Source organism: Xyrauchen texanus, chromosome 6, assembly GCF_025860055.1.
Source record: "Xyrauchen texanus isolate HMW12.3.18 chromosome 6, RBS_HiC_50CHRs, whole genome shotgun sequence".
Lineage (NCBI taxonomy): Eukaryota > Metazoa > Chordata > Actinopteri > Cypriniformes > Catostomidae > Xyrauchen > Xyrauchen texanus.
In genome coordinates, this window is record NC_068281.1 from 48,839,705 (window position 1) to 48,860,951 (window position 21,247).

Consider the following 21,247-nt stretch of genomic DNA (forward strand, 5'->3'; position numbering starts at 1 on the left):
AAACGGTCTGTGACGAGGCAAAATCGAGACATGAAAGTATGCATCCTTCAGGTCTACAGCCATGAACCAATCTTGATGCCAAATGCATGACAGAATGCATTTCTGCATCAGCATTTTGAACGGGAGCTTATACACGGCCCGATTCAAAGCTCACAATCTAAGATTAAGTAGAGGCTGTAAAACCCCTTCTTCATCTAGGCTTAAGGGACAGGCTCTATCTCTAGCACCTATAATTTTAGAACCTCTTCTTAATATTATTAATTCCTCGCTATCCTAAGGACATGTCCCAAGAAACTTTAAAATGGCAGTTATCAAACCGCTTATTAAGAAGCCATAACTTGATCCTGGAGAGCTGGCTAATTATAGACCGATTTCAAATCTCCCGTTTATGTTGAAAATATTAGAAAAAGGTAGTATCCTCCCAAATATGTTCATTTTTACAGAGAAATAGTATATACGAAGAATTTCAGTCAGGATTTAGACCTCATTTCAGTAGAGAGACTGCACTTATCAGAGTTACAAATTGCTTGCTCTTATCATCTGATCGCGGCTGCATTTCCTTCTACTGCTTTTAGATCTTAGTGCTGCATTCAACACGATAGATCACAACATTCTCTTGAATAGACTATAGAATTATGTTGGCATTTGTGGAGTTGCATTAGCATGGTTTAGATCAGATTTAGCAGACCACAACCACTTTGTCTATGTAAATGAGGAATTGTCAACCCAAAAAAAGTCAAGTATGGAGTGCTACAGGGATCGGTTTTAGGGCCTCTGCTTTTCACCTTGTATATGCTTACCCTGGGAGATATTATCAGGAATCGTGGAATAAGTTTCCACTGCTATGCCGACGATACACAACTTTATATTTCTTCAAAACCTGATGAGATTTCACAATTATAATTATTTCACCTGATGATATAATTTCACAATTATAATTAATTCACCTGATGAGATTTCATTGATACACATTGTGTATTAATGAAATAAAAGATTGTTTGTTTGGTTTGACAATTCCTCATTCCTGCTAAATAGGACCTAAACCATGCTAATGCAAGCCCACAAGTGCCAACATAATTCTCTAGCCTATTCAAGAGAATGTCGTGATCTATCGTGTTGAATGCAGCACTAATATATAAAGCACTAGAAGTGAAATGCAGCCGCATGTGAAATCATTCACATATACTATTTCCCTGTAGAAATGAACATAGTTGGGAGGATACTGCCTAGTATTTTCAACATAAATGGGAAATTTGACATCGGTCTATAATTAGCCAGTTCTCCAGGATCGAGTTGTGGCTTCTTAATAAGTGGATTGATGACTATTTTAAAGTTTCTTGGGACATGTCCTAAGGCGAGCAAGGAGGATATATTAATATGCTGAGATTACAGCTCTTTTAAGAGCTTAGTTGGTATAGGATCTAACAAACATGTTGTGGCTTTTGATGTTTCGATACATCAAAGTTTTGTTAGCTCTTCATGAACTATGACAGTGAAGGATTGAAGTTGCATGAGAGGAAAATTATTAGACACTGTTTTCTGAGGTGCTATGACAGATGATTTCATAATTCCAATTTTATTTCTGATTATTAAAATTTTCAATTCAAAAAGTCATTACTCTTGTGCTGCGATGTAATATCTGGTTCTGTTGAGGCATTATTCCTAACCAATTTAGCCACAGTACTGAATAAACACCTAGGATTGTTGTGGTTATTTTCTATGAGTTTACTAAAATATGCTGACCTGGTAGCTTTTAGTGTCTGTCTGTAGCCACAGACACTATCATTCCATGCTCCACGAAATACTTCTAATTTTGTAGTTTTCCAAATGCGCTCCATTTTACGAGCAGCTCTCGAGAGCATGAGTGTGATCATTGTACCATGGTGCAGGGCTTATTTCTTTAATCGGAGTGGGGCGACAATATCAAGAGTGCTAGAGAAGATGGCAATTATATTTTTTGTTATTTCATCAAGTTCTTCTGGTGATCGATACCTCGTCTTCTTCTTGAGCCCCGAATGAGAAATTAAACTCGCCTTGGGGTGAGCCGCCTGACCCATCCATGAACTCCACCGGTGAAAAAAAAAATAAAAAAAGAAGAAGAATCAGGGCAGCGAGCGGCTGGAGTAGCTTTCCCTCCATAAAAGAAATGTTGCCATGGTAATGTTCTCGCCGTGAGAGCACGAACCATCCACAAATGCCGTCTTAGCGTGACTACAACCCATACACATGAGACAGCAATCGTGGCCGTGAGAAGCAGAAAGATAGTGACAGCACCCAGGAACTGCACATAAACGGAAAGGCATCTTAAAAAAGACGCTTTCCACCAGTGCTAACTCTTTTAGAGAAATAAACTCTTTTAGTGTGGCAGCCAAAGTGCCCAGGGGTGTCCTCTGCACTTATCTGTGCGTTAGAAGGGAGAACCCGCTGTAAAATGCACTGTAAATCCAACAGCCTAGCCACTGCAGAGGTGAAAGGAACGCCGGTGGAATTTTAGCTTCCCGCTGATCGGCTCCGAAGAACAAATCTGAATGAGTGAATGTAAGCCGGCTCCTTTTATACCAGTATGTCGGAAGGAGTGGCATGCAAATTCCACTCACCAATTTTCAATGGACTTTTCTCAAATATCAGAGGTGATTGGGGCTCCCAAGTTCAGCCCCTAGTGTCACTACATTGACACAATGTCGAGTGAGTGACAAATAGGGAACCATCTTCCTTGTGTGACATAGCCCCAGTCTCCATATATAAAATTATTTCTCTTCAATAATAAAATTATTACTTTTTACAAAAATAATTAAAATATTTCACAAAGAACTGGCCATTTAAAATCAATTAATAGATCATAGGAGGACCAGGGAAAGGCAGAAACATTGGATGAAAAGAAAAACAAACTATAACAATTAATAATGACAGATTACAAAGACTAAATGTCACCTTATGCGGGCTGAATTGTTTTAGTTTGTTAAAGTGCATACACAGACCATTCTAGAGCTACAGAAGTCCTGGATCAACTTTACAGCTTAAGAACAAGTATTGGGGTAAACCAAAAAAGAACAATCTCACTGCTCTTGACTCTCATCTGAAAGCAAACATTAAAACAAAGGCTAAGGCTTAAAAAAATAAACTGCAAGGACAATTTTAATTAAAGATCAACTACAACACAGTCATATCTGTTTTAATAAATTGGGCCTATAATCAGATTTTCTTAAGTTGTAACAACTGTAAAAAAAAAAAAAAAATTATAAAAAAAATCTGTCTTTGTGCAAATTTTGGGAGGCAAATCAAAATTAAGTGATGCCTAGTTATCTAGAAGTTATATGACAAAATCTTAAAGAAAATCTTGTTATATAATAATGTGTTCAGCATGAAAGTTGTTGTAGAAATTTTGATACTCATTGATCAGTGATAGTCATTGCAAGGGAATGCCCCCATGTCTGAGGAATGCAGAGGGGGAGAATCTGCTTTTGTTAGAGACCTTGGGATAAAAGAGTATAAAAAACAAGTCAGCCCTCCCATTCTGCGTCTCACTCATGGCACAGATTAACTCCTGTGTAATGACTGGGTCCTTCTTGCAAGAATAAATTCTTTTAAAAGGCTGTTTGATTCAGAGTGTCTCTTACGCAGTGATAATGGTTGGTTAATAATTTTTTGCCACAACAATTTGGTGTCAGAAGTGGGATTCCTTGGAAGTGCCTTCTGGACCCTGAGTGCGGACGGTGTTTGGCCACCTGGACTGAGAAGTTCCAGCTCTACCTCGTAAGCTTAAGAGAGAGGGGCCGACCGCATCATGGCCAGGAGAAACTCCACTGGAATCAAATGAAAACGAACCCGTGGCAACCCAAATATCTCTGGTAAGGGACGACTAAATTATTTTCTTTTGGTATAAAAGTGAGTGGACCATAGTGGCTGAAACTGTTTGCTGTGGTGCGAGTACAAGAGGTTCTCGAGCAGAAACTGAGACCTACGAACAGGTCAAGAGGTTTTCTAAATAGTTCTCGCAAAAATAGTTTAATTAGGTTAGCTGAAATACTGAGCACTGGAACGTACTCCAGAGAAAGATTTTGAGCAAACCGTAATTAACAAAGCACTAGGGAGTGCACCCTTAGCTGATCTTGGGTTAAGAAATCAGATCTGTTGGAGACGTCCGACAGATTATTAGACGTGCTTTGAACGGTAAATCCACAGAGGAACAGAAACAGCCAGTATGGGGAAATCTCAAAGCAAGCTTGCCAAATTTGATACACCGGTTTTCTGTCAAATGGGAAAAAACTATAGGAGAAAATGTATGCAGGACATAGAGAAACTGATCAAATACCATGATTTCCCCAGGGGAGGGAACACTGAGCACGACTAGACAGAGTGGTGCGAGAATCAGTGGAACAGGGCAGCGGGGCGCAAAGAGGTTGTTGTGGCTGCGTTCAACATGTGTGTAAGAAATGTGAACAGACAGTGGGCTGTTGGCTTAAGAAAGCAGATAGAAGAGAACAAAAGCAAATGCAGAAAGAATTAGCATGTAGGATTTAAAAGTGTAGGGAAAAAACTGTCAAATGTGTGAAAGATCTGTTTGTGTGTCAGCACCACCAGAACCGACTAATGAAAAGTATGTTTGTGTTTCCCCACATGCAACGGCGATTGTGCGCCGGCGTATAATCATCACTATCCCGTGGCGGAGCTGAAAGCTCTGAGGCTGAATCCCAACCTCGACTGCTCTCTGCCCAGAAGACAAGCACCACAAGCAGCTTCACCCGACTCTGGCAGTGAAGGAGACCTGAATGAACTTTTCTGAGACCTGAGATTGCGCAAGCAAGTTACATTGAATGGAAGAGTGGCTGACCTCCACCCTGGCACACACTGTACATGCAGAGGAACAGCTGCTGACAAAGAAAGACAAAGTCAAGGCGAAGGGGGAGAAAGATCTTCAGCTGGCAGTTGTGTGACTACACTCTAATGTTAGTACATCGAAATCACAGCAGAAGTGGACCGACAAAAAGAAGAGAGGCTACAGAAACCAGCGGAAGTGGAATTGCGGCTTGTGTGAGACTGACAACCATGAGTTCAGAGAATGCACGAAATGCAGGCTGTGCAAACAAGAGGGACACTGGGCTTCAGACTGTCCGGAGAAGAGAAAGGCAGACTGAGGCAGAGCAGAGAGCAGCTAGGGAGGGGGTCGAACACAGGGTGCTCGGCAGCTGGCTACATAAAAGGGAAGTTACAATTTTTTAACCACACACACATACACTGATTTACATACTGCTCTCTGCAATGAAGACAATGCTTGCAAATCTTTCAGTGTGACTGATGAAGTTTTATGTGATAATGTTTCGGATGAATGTTTCAGAATGTACAAGAGTTCAGGGTTTGTACAAAAGTTCAGGGTTTTTACAAATGCAGCGATATCAAATGTTAGTTGAGGGGGCATTAGTAAATTTTTTGGTAGATTCAGAGGCTGGCCATTCTACGTCACGACTATGTGACTTGCCATGTGTCCCAAAATTGACAGGTTCAGTGCACGAGAGCACTTCAGCGTCGGGCCATTTGGTTTCTGAAAAATTCACAGTGCCCTTAGAGTGTGAGTCGGAGAAGGGGAGGACATTTAAACATGCGTTTTTGTGTTCACCAGCTTGTCCAGTACCTCTAATGGCCAGAGATTTAATGTGTGAATTGAATTTGACCCTTTTGGAATTTGATTCCTTTGGAATTAGCATTGAGGAAGAACCACAAATATGTTGTTCTAAATTTGAACCGCAGTGGGCATATTAATGGCGTGTGAAAAATTATGATTGGGCAAAAATTATCTTGAAATTGGCAAAGGATCGAACAATGTCATTTAACACAGAAAATATGACGCCTGACTAATTGCATTGCACGTCACATGTTGTAATTGAACGGGAACCACAATATAGAGGAGGGGTGGTTTGACGGGGTAGAAAATGAGATTGTGAAATTTGATGAGATTTTCTGGACAGAAAATGTGTGTGCGCTCTCAGCTTGCCTTACAGAAAAACAAATGCAGTTCTATTTGATAGCAGGAGAAGCTGTGCCGCACTTCTCTTTGGCCAAGGCCAAAGAGCAGCTGTGGACAGATCTGGGCATTTCTGTGAGAGAATGCATAAAAGCAACAGATTGGGCTGAAATAAGTGCAGGAGTGAAACACAGCAGAAGTGTAGGAGCATTTATGTCAAAATGTGATTTTGAGATTGAAGTACAGAGAACTGTAACTGCTATTGTGAAGAGTGCGGTGGAGAAAAATGGGAAGGGAACTACTTCTGTCTCAGACATTCACTCTGCTCTGACAGAAGTACCTCCTAGGCTGTGGGCAAAGCACAAGTATGACGTGGGGCTAGTAAAAGGCTGTGAACCAGTTGTAATCACCCCAAAATCTGATTACAGACCGTGTCAAGCGCAATACCCCCTAAAACGGGAGGCATTGCAGGGTATTATGCCAGTTTTTGACTCCTTATTGAAAGAAGGCATAATTATACCATGTCATGATTCTCCAGTGCGCACTCCAATCTTCCCTGTGAAGACAATAAGAGATAAAAATTCACAGACTGAGTGGCGATTTGTGCAAGATCTTCAGGCCGTAAATTCAGCTGTCATTGCTAGGGCGGCACGTGTACCAAACCCTTACACAATTTTGTCACAAATTCCGCAAAATGCAATGTATTTTACTGTGGTGGATTTGGCTAATGCTTTCTTTAGCGTCCCAGTGGACCAGAAGAGTCAGTTTTGGTTTGCGTTTGATTTTGACAATAAGGGTTATACGTTCACACGGTTGTGCCAGGGGTACACTGAATCCCCGACGATCTATAATGAAGTGCTTCGACGAAGCCTTGAACCCTTAACACTGACAGCTGGAACGGCTTTGTTGCAGTATGTGGATGATTTGTTGATCTGTGCATGTGATGAAGCTACGTGTGTGGCTGACTCTGTGTCCCTTTCGAAGCACCTAGAACAAGAGTGACACAAAGTCAGTCTTTCAAAATTGCAGTTTGTGAAACAGGAAATAAAGTTTTTGGGACATGTCATCAGACCAAAGAGTAAATCCATCTGTGACAAACGTGTACAGGCCATAAAAGATGGGCCAAAACCAATTACGAAAAAACAATTATTGTCATTTTTAGGAATGTGTGCTTATTGTTGTACATTTATTCCTAATTATGCCATTCTTGAACAGCCTTTGCAAGCCCTGATGACAGGGAAAGGGCTGAAGTCATGTTCAGTCTCAACAGGAAACGCACAAAGCGATGGAGACAAAAGAGACTACATGTGCTTTGATATCTGACAATAACCTCAACATTTCTTCTTGTTTACAGAGCATGCAATTTTTCCACAGGCGAGGAGAAAATCAAGTGGAAGGCGGCTGGCTGTAGCTTTAAGGAGAATGTGTGGATGAGCTGTGATGGCATGCCTCGTTAACCCAAACACTTCTTTCCTGGTGATGGTTGACATGTGGTCCAAATGGGTTGAGGCCTTCCCAACCTCGAAACAAAAGCTCTTTTAACCGAGATTGTTCCGAGATGGGGAATTCCAAGGAAAATCAGCTCTGACAATGGGACACACTTTGTCAATGAAGCAATAAAGCAGGTGGGTCAGTTTTTGGGAACTGACATGAGAACACACTGCAGTTACCATGCCGCCAGTGGAGGCGCTATTGAGAGGGAGAATCAAACAATCAAGAACAAATTGGCTAAGTGCTGTGAGGAAACTGGGCTCACATGGGTTAAAGCACTCCCAATTGTGTTGATGTACACCAGAATAAGAAGCATTCTAGCTGTGTGTGTTTAAGAGGAGCCAGTTATGACTACAAGAAGGGAGGAGACTGGAAGAGGCAGGCAGCCTTAGTTGTGGAAACAGCATCCGGCTGGGCACCGTTAATCAGCAAAACAGATAAGAGTGCTTCAAAGACTGAACTCCTTCACACATTCTGGTCACACAGCTGCAGTACTGATCTAGCAAACGGAAGAAATGGAGCGCCCGAGACCGTGGTACCCATTCAGAGTGCCGGGAATGTGTGGTCTGGGTAAGAGTATGTGCATAATGACTTTGCTTGCAGTGACAATTTGTATGATAATACTGCACCTTACCGAGGGCCTGAGAGAGTTATCAACAGAAAACCACACCAACAGGACTGAGACAACTGTGCCAAACAATACCATCCGACGTGTCAAGAGAAGCGCATTTATGTTCATGAAGCCAACGCATGGCCTGGAAGGACAAATCATCATGATTCAGGAAGGAACAAATGTGATTTTCAACTGCAACCCGTTTCAAAGGAACTGTCCGAACTGTGAGGGACGGGGTGAAGAGTATGCACCTTTCTATGTCTGCAGAGATCCATGCAAGTGGGGCGACGTGAAAGCGTACTACTACGACTACAAGAAGGGGAACGAAGAAAGATTCAGAGTACAAACGAACCACAGACTCAGCAACAACAGGGATGGAATGCGAGTAGAGCTGAAACAAGTAAGAATTTCTGATCGTACTACTGCAGACTGGATAAAGAAGGAACTGACTGGTATGAGATGATTGATATTATTGTAGTTAAAGCAGCTCCAACAACGACGACAAAACCTTTTGAGGCACCTGAGCTTGAACAAGAGACAGAGGAAGAGATGGCTTGGATGGGAAACGGAGATACGAGAAAAGGTCAAGCGAATCCTGAAGTGCAGAAGGCCATGATAAGTTGTCAAGGGAACAAGGCCGGTGCTCTGGCGATGCTGCAAAAGGAAGAACTGGAGATATCAACGAGCTGCTGGCTTTGTCTGCAAATGTCTCATGCTTGGAAAGCTGTCCCACTGACTGTAGTGACAGCAAAAGAAACAAAGTGTCTGATTCCACAGCAAATGACTGATGTGGTCAAAGCTGTGATTGATCTGGAGAAAGGAAAGACACCAACAAAGCGACCTGCGGACGACTGTGACCACGTGCAGCAATATAACCACACTGATATAGCGATTCCACCTCTGAGAGTGACGGCGACACAGGGTGACGTGTGCATTTGTATGAACAATGCGAGATGGTTTAAAGCAGGTTGGTCTGACTGCAGGGTCAGAATCAACGTGAAGGACAGGACAGCGGACAACGGTACAGCCGTCATCAACGACAAAGAAGTCAACTTCATATCCCCATTCAGCAAGCCACATGAAACTTCACCTGCAGCAGTGTGGGTGTGTGGCAACAGGGCATTTCATCGGATGCCAAAGAAATCAGGGGGTTGTTATCCAGAGATCAAGGTGTTGTTATCCAGCTTTGATGAATGCGGGTACATCTGTGTAGGCACCTGGTGTGGTCATTGTTCTTAGGGGTGGGTACAACAGTAACAATTAATAAGATAAATGGGCTAGCATGGACAGTATTAGCAATAGCTAATAGCACAGAAAATGCTTTGACAATGATAAATGATGAAATGAAACAGTTAAGAGATGCGGTCATTCAAAACAGGTTGGTTCTTGATATGTTAACTGCAGAGAAAGGGGGAGTTTGCAAAATGTTGGGAATGTCTTGTTGTTTCAGTATTCCAAATTACAGCGACAACATCACAAATGTCATTTTAAAAGCCGTACAGGAGCCAGAACATGTTGAGAGTACATGGGTTACTTGGTTTATGAATCTCTGGGGAGGATGGGGGTATTGGCTGATACAAACTGTGTTACCAATTGCGGTGATAGGGCTGTTGATATTGTTATGTTTACCATGCATTATAACGTGTGTTTCCAGCTCAGTACAGAGACTGGTTAAAGCAGGGATGTCTGTTCAATTGAAAAAAATGACAGTCTATACAGAGGATGATGATACAAGTAGCGAGAGCTACTGTGAATGTGTTAAAATGAGGTATGTCTTCCATTTCTGAGAATGTTTTGATATGTAAAGAGGGTTATAAGCAGCTGTCATCCGTGTTACGAGATGACGTACAAGGAGAGGGTTTGAAATGAGGGATTTTATTCTACTTTTATTCTTTGTATTTTTATAGCCTGCTGACATAACCAAGAGATGTGACAACCAAAATGTTAAATTGATGTGTTTTTCCTACTTAATCTGTACACTATTTCTTGTTTATACTGAGGTGACTGATGGTCTGATTTTATGTCAGAAGTGCAATAACAGTGTTTACTCATTTAGCCCGGATTCAGATAAAGTCTTTACTTGCTTGCTAATACTTAAGGGACTAGCCCCACGAAAAAAACAGCCTAAGCTTTTTTACTTTTTCCAAATGTTATTTCACAAATGTTTAAGAGAGTGATCATTTATGCGAAAATCAGAGAAGAAGAGTGTGTGACGATATGACTTAAAATTTGTCTTATTGTTTATTATTTTGATTGAGTAATCTGAATGATAAAAAGCGGGGAATTGTTGTAGAAATTTTGATACTCATTGATCAGTGATAGTCATTACAAGGGAATGCCCCTGTGTCTGAGGAATGCAGAGGGGGAGGATCTGCTTCTGTTAGAGACCTTGGGATAAAAGAGTATAAAAAACAAGTCAGCCCTCCCCTTCTGCGTCTCACTCATGGCACAGATTAACTCCTGTGTAATGACTGGGTCCTTCTTGCAAGAATAAATTATTTTAAGAGACTGTTTGATTCAGTGTGTCTCTTACGCAGTGATAATGGTTGGTTAATAATTTGTTGGTTAACAAACCAAATATACAGCCCACTACCACCATTCTTTTTTTTTTTAATGATATATTAATTTTAATATTTGAATTAGTTAACATCTGGAGGATTTGCAGAGACAAAAGGGAGTGAATACTTACTGAAGTCTGTATGTAGCCTATGTATAAATGTATGTATATATTGCATGTATGCATGCCTAGCAAGCTAAAGTCATACCGATGTAAACACTGAACCCTTGTCATGTAGTTTGTGATGAATATCAGCTTTCTATTATGCAACAATTAATGCTAGCAGTGCACAAAGAATGCCAAATCCAGCATCACATCACCGTCCCCTTAAAAATAATCAGATTTTCAAAAGCAGACCTCTCTGCAGAAGAACCTATCAAACCTGATGTTACAGCTGTAAAGAAGTGTCAGAGAGCAGAGGTGTACAGGTGTACACAGCAGCACAACTCACATAAAGCTTTACGACAGGCCACATGACCAGCAGAGACACTAATCAGGAAATTACAGCCACAGTCAGGGTGTAAAGCCTGCTCAGTTAAGACTATAAACATATATAATATAATGACTATAATTTTCAAATAAACACTAACACCATTTTAATTAGCTCTTCATCACAGCCTTTTAATAAACTACATTATGAAAATCCTCTGTTTGCCAACTTATAATACATATAATAGTATATTTGAGTGTTATTATTCAAAGACACTTATACAACACACTATGTATAATGAAGAATATAAATGAGACTATAGCAATTACAAGCAATAGATGCATTAGGTATACAATATACTGGTAATTGTATGTAACTTTAAACCAGATCTGTGGAAAGCATGCATCTTTGTGTTCTAATCACATTTGCACACCTTTCATGTTTAACAGGCAAATGTAATTATGGCAAATAAAAAAAAGTCTCCTTAGTTCAACCTGCAACATGAATATATATGAAAAAAAACTGATATTATAATTAGAATTACACATTCAATAGTCCTAAGATTTCTTAAAAACCAATAACCACCTAACAGACATATGCACAGTTTAAAATGAATCTTGCTTAATGAAAAACTGAATTATATGTATTATCTAATAGATTTGTGAAATGGTCATCATTTCATACTGATATATCAATAAAAAGTTCTATAAGTTATCCAAATCTGCATAAAAATAGTAAATGCATGAATATTGCACAGCAGATATTCTAGTCAATTCTGTAAGTGCAGGTTTTATTTGAATAATTGAACTACTTTAATGATAATATTTAAAATCCATCCATCATTTGTGGCAACAACACGGATACAAATTGGCAAATTCACCTTTCATGTTGTAAACTACAGTGTGTGTGTGTGTGTGTGTGTGTGTGTGTGTGTGTGTGTGTGTGTGTGTGTGTGTTATCACTTTTGGGGACCAAATTTCCCCACAAGGATAGTAAAACCCAAAATGTTTGACATTGTGGGGACATTTTGTCGGTCCACATGAAGAAAACAGCTTATAAATCATACTAAATTATGTATTTTGAAAATGTAAAAATGCAGAAAGTTTTCTGTGGGGGTTAGGTTTAGGGGATAGAATATAAAGTTTGTACAGTATAAAAACCATTATGTGTGTGTGTTTGTGTGTGTGTGTGTGTGTGTGTGTGTGTGTGTGTGTGTTTTGTTGCACATTAACAAATACATAGTATACAGATCAAATGTGTGAAAACATATCACAAAACCATTGTCAAATGGTACATGCAGAAATCAAATTCTCATAAATTAAACACTTTTTAGTGGTGACGCTCTAGTCACGTGAAGTGTTACTCCAAACTTTAGACAATTTAACAGCCAGGTCATATCACCACTCATAACACATTTCATTATCCTAAAATATTCAACATGACCTCACACTATATCCTCAGTTATAAAACACAAGGGCAAAGTCACTTGGATTACAATTCATTGTCTGCTCCTGATTCATTCTGATCTTTGTAAATATTGTGTACATAGATCGGGCAAATCAAAAAGCAAACATTTGCGTTTTCATAATTATTCTTAAAGCTCACGCAGTCCAAATAAAGCTCCTCATGAGGCGCTTCTGTGATAATGTCGCTGTGTTTAACTGCGCATGCAGGTCTTATAAAATCCCTGATTTCGTCTCTTGAAAAGCCGTTTATGATATGGAGGATCAGCACTTACCTTTCAGAGCTCTTGGTTTGGCTTGTTTGCGGCGCGACATCCTACAGAACCCGCTGAAGACCATAAATGTATATGTATATATAAATGTGTATATATATATATATATATATATATATATATATATATATATATATATCACACACTTAATGAAATCAGAATTATTCAGTCTAACGTTACATTACTGCACATCTATAAACCGTACAAACACAGTGTTTTCGGAAAATCCCAGCGTAGCTGAATCTGTTTAAAACAGCTGATGTGTTCCAATATCACATTTATCTAGTTATATACCCTTAGAGATAACGCAAACGCGCTGAAAATGTATACACATTATTTTGTAGTTGAGCATAACAGATCTCAAAATGTCGCTGTAAACGAGCGAAAAAAGTAATAAAGCAAAAAAAATAAAAAATAAAGGAGTAAAAAATAACTATTTCCTCACACTGGCACATACAAGCTAAAGACTGTTATTGATAGTGTCTGTGTTCTAAATTATTTTGAGAATGAGCACCGAGTAAGAAACTAGTCAGAGAGGAAGATGTTCGCTCCCTCCTCCTCATCACCAACCTGCGAGGTCTCGATCTGCGCTGTCGCTCCGGTAGTCCACATAATAATGGAAAATGGAAGCGAGGCCCCCAAAGCCATGCGGACGGCTCCAGAGGGGGCCCCATCCCCGCGGGGACGCGCTCTGTGCGCAATCACGGAGGAAATCATTGTCAGCCTGCTGCTCTCGCACACTGACAGAGAGGCATGATTAAAATCTGCGGGACGTCCACAAGACCTGGCGTCTGGATCCAAGAAGTCGCTGGATCCGGAACACGGTTCGTCAGTCGCGTCTTATGCAGGCGGACTGGTCCCCCTTCTGGTAGCCATGACTCATCGTAAAGCCTAGACGTATTTCCCGACACAGCAGCCGGAGAATTATTGCCTAGCTTTATGGAGTGAAAATTAATTGTTGTGTCTAATGCTTTGGATAGGCCTGTTATAAGAATACGTTTATTTAATGTATAAAAGGCTATATGCTCTCTGTAAAATGCTTTTTTTTTTTCAAGTTCAAACATCAAAGTCTGACATAAAAATGTATTTTTAAATACATATTACTGCTATTTTTTAATGAAAAAAAAAATCATAATTTCGTGTTCCTCCAAAGGAAAAAAAAAAAGGAAAAAAAAAAATATTTCACAAAAAAAAAAAAAAAAGACTCCAAAAATGTTCTCCTTTTTTTTTTTTGGCTACATCACCTAGGAATGAACGAATGGCTCACATGGCCAAGGTGACATCAGCTGAAAACGAAAGTTATTTCAGAGGAAGATCCACAGGGGGGCCATGGCAGACATCTGGTCAGTGCCGTGACACATGACATACCGACGGCAATTGCGGATTTTGTCATGGGTGACGAGTGGCACGGGGCACTAGAACCACTGACGTGCGGTCTGGGTAGGCAAACTAGGCACTGCCTACCCTGCCAAAATTCAAAAATATAATGTTTATTAAATAATAAACTTGTATTTGTATTTTTACTTTTTATTCTTGTGATTTATATATGCAATATGTGTGTTATTCCAATTGTTTAGACGTTATGATGACAAATGTAGCAGTTACGCATAATCAACTAAAAACAAATGGTAGAATAAGCAGTGCTTTTACGGTCCATTCATTGCAGACGACACGCGGAAAACCCATGTTGCGCATGCGCACTTCGATCCTGTATTCTTTAACATGTACGGCAAAAAGCACAAATCTGCTGTGCCTTTTGACGTAAATATGTTATGCCCGTAATCATCTCCATTACGTATCAGACATGGACCAATTAAAATCGAGATATTCCTGGACATTTGCGTAGCTAACGTCATTACACCACAGCTAGCATACATGCCTAATCCCCGCCAAATTAAAAATCAAAATGACAGCACCGGCCGTAATCACGGAATTAAGAATTTTTTCCAACTTCCAAGCTCGATTTTAATTCCATATATGAGTTAATTGCAAGAGGGAGGTCTACGCCATCCTTAGATGGACTAGTACAGCAAAAGGGCCCAAAAATTATCCGATCATTCAAACTGATTGGTATGTAAGAAAAGATTGGCTATGTGGCTGTGCTAACAATCAGCATCCCTGCCTGCTTTTTTCAACCAGTCAGACTGTTTGGACTTCAGCGGGATATTGTGATTTGAACAACCTGCCCGCAGCTTTAACCAAGCATGAAAAGTCGTCAGCTCACATCCAGTGTCAAATTACACTGAAAATCTTTGGAAAATCTCGGATCGACCTTGCACTTGACGAGCAAAGGAAGCTGTATATAACCTACCACAATGAAAAGGTAAAGGATTGTTGTATTGTATCTTCTGTTATAAAGATGAAGATTGCACATAAAAATAAGCACATAATGTTGTAAAAAATAAACAACTTATGTTCTGTTATATGTTCTGTGTTTTGACTACTGAATTTTGTATAATAATATCTAATGAAGATATATTAACAAAATCGTATATATTATATATAAAAACATATATAAAATACATATACATTTCTTGATATGCCGCGCTTGTGCGTAACGTTCACTGTTTACGCGCTTGTGTGTGTGTGTGTGTGTGTCTGTGATAGAGAGAGAGAGAGAGAGAGAGAGAGAGAGAGAGAGAGTACACAATATACATCCTGATTTTTACATTTCTTGATATGCCGCGCTTGTGCGTAACGTTCACTGTTATTACGTATTATTAGCTTAAACAATAAATCAGGTAATCTGGCTTTCATAACTCAGTGCCAGCTCTTTAAGACATCACCGCACGTCACTGACTAGAACTGCCACTGACCGATGGAGATCACTGTTATTATGAACAGAGCTTTACACCACAAGCACTCAAGGACATAGATAGTAGCAGGGCTGGACTGGGAATAGAAATTGGCCCGGGATTTTACATAGCAACTGGCCCAAAACGTTGTGTGGTCTCCCCACTACTCTTTTCCCTGTATTCAAATGTCTACACCACCAAGGAACCCTATGTCAAGCTCCTGAAGTTTGCAGAAGACACAACTGTCATTGGCTTCATCCAAGATGACGATGAGTCTGTATACAGAAGGGAGGTTAAAACGGCTGGCTCACTAGCGTAGTCAAAAAAACCTGGAGCAGAACACGCTCAAAACAGTGGAGATAATTGTGGACTTTAGGAGGAATACCCCAACATTGACCCCCTCACCATTTTATACAACATGTGTCAGCAGTGGAGTCATTCAATTTCCTGGGCTATACCATCTCACAGCACCTGAAGTGGGAGACTTATATTGACTCCATTGTGAAAAAGGCCCAGCAAAGGTTGTACTTCCTTCACCAGTTGAGGAAGTTCAACCTGCCACAGGCGCTGCTGATACAGTTCTACTCAGCAGTCATTGAGTCTGTCCTCTGCACTTCAGTAACTGTCTGGTTTGGTGCAGCTGTAACGGGTATTAATTATAATTTGTGTTTTAATTTTAAATTCACAAAAAATCCAACATTTTTCTGTTATATATGTATGTAAGAATATAAAATAATTTATTTTTTTATATATATATTTTTATGAGTTTTGTGTTCGTCGCAGTTGTGACGTCATTGTCGCGTTGCGCGCACTCTCGCTTCAGTCCGCGGGAGGTCTGAGCGGAGCGAGGTAGGTATTGTGTGCACTCCTGTTCAAAAGAGTGTTATAAGTGAAAATAATCACTAATTAAGTGATCGATTTTGTTAAAATGTAAATGAGTATGCACAAGTATGTGATTTCCCCTCTTAAAGCTGGTTTTCCTGCATAAGTGTAAGGGCCCTTTCATAGTCAACGCATCGGTACGCGTACGCGTCTGAAAGGCTACGCTTCGCTACGCTTCGGCCGCCATTATGCGTCGATGCGTAGCCAAATGTGTCGTCCTAGTTTTTGATACGCGACGCACCGATGCGCGCAATACTACGCGGTGTCGGTGGGGGCGACATTGCAAGTATTGTACATTAATTCAAGTATATTATATCCAATCGGGTAGCGGTGATTTAGGTGAGTGTCCGGGAGAAAGCGGACGACTTTTGATAGCAATACATCAAATTTTGGCGCCGACATCCTAAAATATTGGAAATGTCTCTCCTCGTCCATGCTTCGCATGGGAAGCACCAGAGACACAAACTCACCATCCTGATCCCTTTATTGATTTAAAGGGCGAACATACCACCGTCTATCTCTGCGCTGCCTTTGATGCCGCCTATATAAAATCAGCAATATGCACTCCTCTTCAGTTGTCATTTTGGTCTGAATATGACGTGACCCGACTCTACTAATATCACCAGACTCTACTACCCCCTGTTGCGGGAGCGGTGTATTGCATTTCACGCATCGCCCGTGACACGTGCGTCTGCTTGCGGACTATGAAAGGGAGCACGTCGCTCGCGTCACTCGCGTTGCTTGCTTGCGTAGCTCACGTTGACTATGTAAGGGCCCTAAGTTTAACCGAGTGAATGCATTATCACGTTGTGTTGCATGTTAGTGTGAAAGTAGGCCTGGAAGCGAAGTGTGTCTGCTGATATCTTTTCTCTGTTCAAATGTTTGACAGGAGAAGGCTGATTAAACACACTACATTGAATGCAACACATAATTACTGCATTTTTCAACTCATGCAGGTATGGTTACAAATTGTTTTTGTGATTTCTTTGTTATATGTGTTCAACTGAATTGGTTATATAAAATGCTGGAATGTGGGTGATTTACAGATGTATATTTTATGAGTTTGGTTAATGTCAATGTATATTTAGAGAAATATATATATATATATATATTGTATTATTTTACTGACCGTTGATACACTTGATGTGATATTAAATATTACTATTTTCTTTATATTCTTTATTACTGTAAATGAGATTGTGCATTGTGAGCTCGCTTCAGTCCGCAGGAGGTCTGAGCGGAGCGAGGAGAAGGCTGATTAAACACACTACATTGAATGCAACAAATAATTACTGCATTTTTCAACTCATGCAGATAAAAAAAGACCTATGGACCAGCCATCTGACTCTAGTCTTTATTCATCACAACACAACGCAGAGGGGTAGCCGAGTCGTAATAGCAGAGACACGCGAGTCCGAACCGGCTACACAGCAACGAAGACTGCTGAGAGGATTATTGGTTGCCCCCTGCCCTTCCTTCAAGAAATTTACACTTCCAGAGTGAGGGCTGGAAAATCACTCTGGACAGCCCACTACCTTTTTGAACTCTTGCCTTCTGGCAGGCGCTAAAGAGCACTGAGCACCAGAACAGTTTTTTCTCTCAGGATATCCATCTCATGAACAGTTAAAACTGCCCCATTCCGAATCTCCTTGACAAAGCAGGCCATAAGCAGGAAATGGAAAAGCTCACAGGGTTCCTGCCCAGCGATTCGCATAGGGAGACAGGCCCCGATTAATTCTGGCCAAATTTCTGAGATAATCCAATAACAATCTTGTGTTACGCTAGGCAAGGAGTAAAGGAAGGCTTTCTTGGAAAAACCACAACATTTTCTTGTTGCTAGACTTTGCAAATTCAACAAGAGGGAAATGTGATCGATTTAAGGAATGCAAGAAAATGTAACATCGATGGAAGGTCGCTTTTGGTATTCCTGGCGAAATTGAGAATAGATGCTAAGGATTGCCGTGAAACATGCCCACAGCAAGCGATGTCCTCCATAAAGTCAATGGAATAAGTCATCTTGTGGTACTTATGTTGCAGCCGAGTGGACCGGTTCACTGAACATTCACTTGACTGTTTGAGGAAACTGAGGGCTTTTTTTGTGCTTATTCTGCTTAGCTGGAGTTTATTTTGTAGAGTAACACACCTTCAGGACAATTTTATGGATGAATGTACATGCTTTATACTTATTCCTCCGATTGGCTGGAGTTTGTTTTGTGGAGTATTTCTTGCAAGACATTGGAGTGATTAAGTCATTTGTTTGCACTCATCAGGTCCGGATTGGCTAATCAGAGCTGGTGTTCATGGCACTGGGTTGAAATATGGATACTGTCCCTAGGCTGCCTGCACTCACAGCAGCCCACTCTTTTTTTATTTTAACCTCAGCCCCACTCTTTTTATTTAAAATGTTTTTCTCAGCACACACGCAGAGTGCAACCTGCAGGTTAATGACGTAATTATCTTTTGGCTCCACCGTCAGAGGCACCTTGCTTAAAAAAAAACATCACTTGTAAACTTCAGTCAGTTGTGGTTGATGGAGGATATAGGCTAAAATGGACAATAGAAAGCACAAAGGCGGCGCTGAAAGGGCAAGATTAAAAAAAAGAAAGCTCTTCAAACTGGCTCTTCCAAATGTACAAAACTGAGCAGCTTTTTCACCAGTGCACCAAATGGAGATGATGAGAGGTGGCCATGCAAAACAATGTTGTCTGCAAACCACTGTTCATGTTTATGTATCAAACTTTTTCTTGTAGTTCTTCAGCAGCAGCAGCCTCTATTGCTCATTGAGTGAATATAATAATTAGAAGTTTATAATTAATGTTAATGAAGAGTATGGTGTAGAGCTGAAACGATTAATCAACGTTATCGATAATAAAAAATTGTTTGTTGTCGAATAGTCGTTTGATCTCATTTAACGTAACATGAGATCACAATAAACTGTAATGATGCACTGCAGTTCCCGCCTGAGTCTGACTAAGGAAGAATTACACAGATCACAGTCCAGATGCACTCTAAACTTTCCAAACAGCTTCAGATGATGTAGATCCCAAAGTATTGGGGAATTATACAAAAATATCCAATAAGTAAATACAGAAGCACTCTCGTTGTGGAATAAGTGGAGCCGTAGGTTTTTAAAGGAAACACCCTGGTGTTACATCTTAAATGCAGATATATTTAATGCGTTATAGCTTTATTAAAGTTAAAATAATACGGAAGCAGGTCTTGTAGTTAACTACAAACTCCGAAACTGGCATTTCTCTGTGCGGTCAGCGCCCCTTCTATGAGCTGCGCGAATATCCGATCTAAGGGGGACACACTGTCACGGGGACGCTCATCCCTCGTGCCTGCAATCACTAAAGCTAGATTATAACGTGATGGCTCTACGACTTATTGAATCATAATATATGTGTCACTGTGCATTTCTTATCATGAAGAAAATTGGCAATACGCAGCTTTATTATTAAGGGAGAGTTTGTTTTTTTGTGAGTTAAAGTTGGATTGAAGTGAACAGAAAGGTGAGATAGGGTAGTCTTCACCCCATTATACACTGCAACAAAATATGTTTTTGATTTGTTTTGTTTTAACTCATTTAAAACAATGTACATTTACGTTAGGAACTATACTGCAGAATAAAAAAAAATTGTTATCTGAGAATGTTGAATATAATATTAAAAATACAAATATATATATATAAAAAATATATATATTATATATATATATAAAATCCTTTTTAAAAGATTCATTCACCTGAGAAGCAGCATATGATATATTTAGACTTGCTTTTAGAGAATAGACATTGAATATAAGTATATTTTGATGGCTTTGCCGCTGAGTTTAGATCTTATGCTACAGAACTGGCTCCAAATTTGCTAGAAGATTATACGGAATCATTAAAGAATGGAAAGCTTCCACCAACCATGATACAAGCCCGGATAAATCTGATTCTTAAAAAAAAAAGGACGAAGATCCAAGCAAGTGTAAGAGTTACCATCCAATTTCCTGATCCAGCTAGACATTAAAATATTGTCAAACATTTTGCTAACCGATTAAATAAAGTTATGACATCTCTTATACATATAGATCAGGTGGGTTTTATTTGGAGCCGTAGTTCTTCTGATAACATTAGGCATTTTATTAATGTCATGTGGGCAGTGGCGAATGATGAGACTCCGGTCGCTGCCATCTCACTTGATGGCGAAAAGGCATTTGATATGGTAGAATGGGATTATCTTTTTAAGATTTTGGAAATGTATGGATTCGGGAATATTGTTATTGGGTGGATTAAGTTACTTTATAGACACCAGGTAGCAGCAGTTCAAACAAATTGATTAATTTTTGATTATTTTACACTTTATAAGGGTACTCGGCACTCTTATTGTTCTCTCTTGCGCTGGAAACATTAGCAGCTGCGATAAGAAAAGAGGATGATTTTCCAGGGGTGGTGGCGCATAAGATTTTGCTTTACATAGATTATATTTTATTATTTGTCAGGAGACAGAGTGAATTGGTCTTAATCCAAAGCTTTGGCTCTGACAGCGTACTGCCCGGTAATGGCATTTCAGCCAGACCCCTTCCAGTGGCCCAAACAGGGCATTCATTATTTGGGTATTTTATTCCCAGCAAATTTGTGTGATTTAGTTAGTTAATTTTGGCCCTTTAATAAATAGGTTTTCAAGCGATGTGGGTAGATGGGCTTCATTACATTAATCTATGACTGGGAATTGTATTCCAAAATTCAACTACCTGCTACAATCTGTCCCTATAGATGTCCCCCCCTCTCTTATTTCA

At 40.0% G+C, this 21,247-nt stretch overlaps 1 protein-coding gene across 4 annotated transcripts in view; it reads right to left on the reverse strand.

The window, feature by feature from the left end:
* The window catches only part of LOC127644620 (zinc finger protein 521), a 201,369-nt gene extending 187,876 nt beyond the window's left edge, over positions 1-13,493 (reverse strand). The window contains exon 1 of one of the 4 annotated variants that reach the window (XM_052127884.1): positions 13,356-13,493. Coding sequence is in view for 2 of the 4 variants with exons in the window: in XM_052127883.1 (XP_051983843.1) it covers positions 12,789-12,852 (64 nt within the window). In the remaining 2 variants the exon portion in view is untranslated. Of the gene's footprint in view, positions 1-12,788; positions 12,897-13,355 lie in introns of those variants that run through there. The other 3 variants (XM_052127886.1, XM_052127883.1, XM_052127882.1) reach the window with 3 other exon arrangements.
* Positions 13,494-21,247: the final 7,754 nt, after the last annotated feature.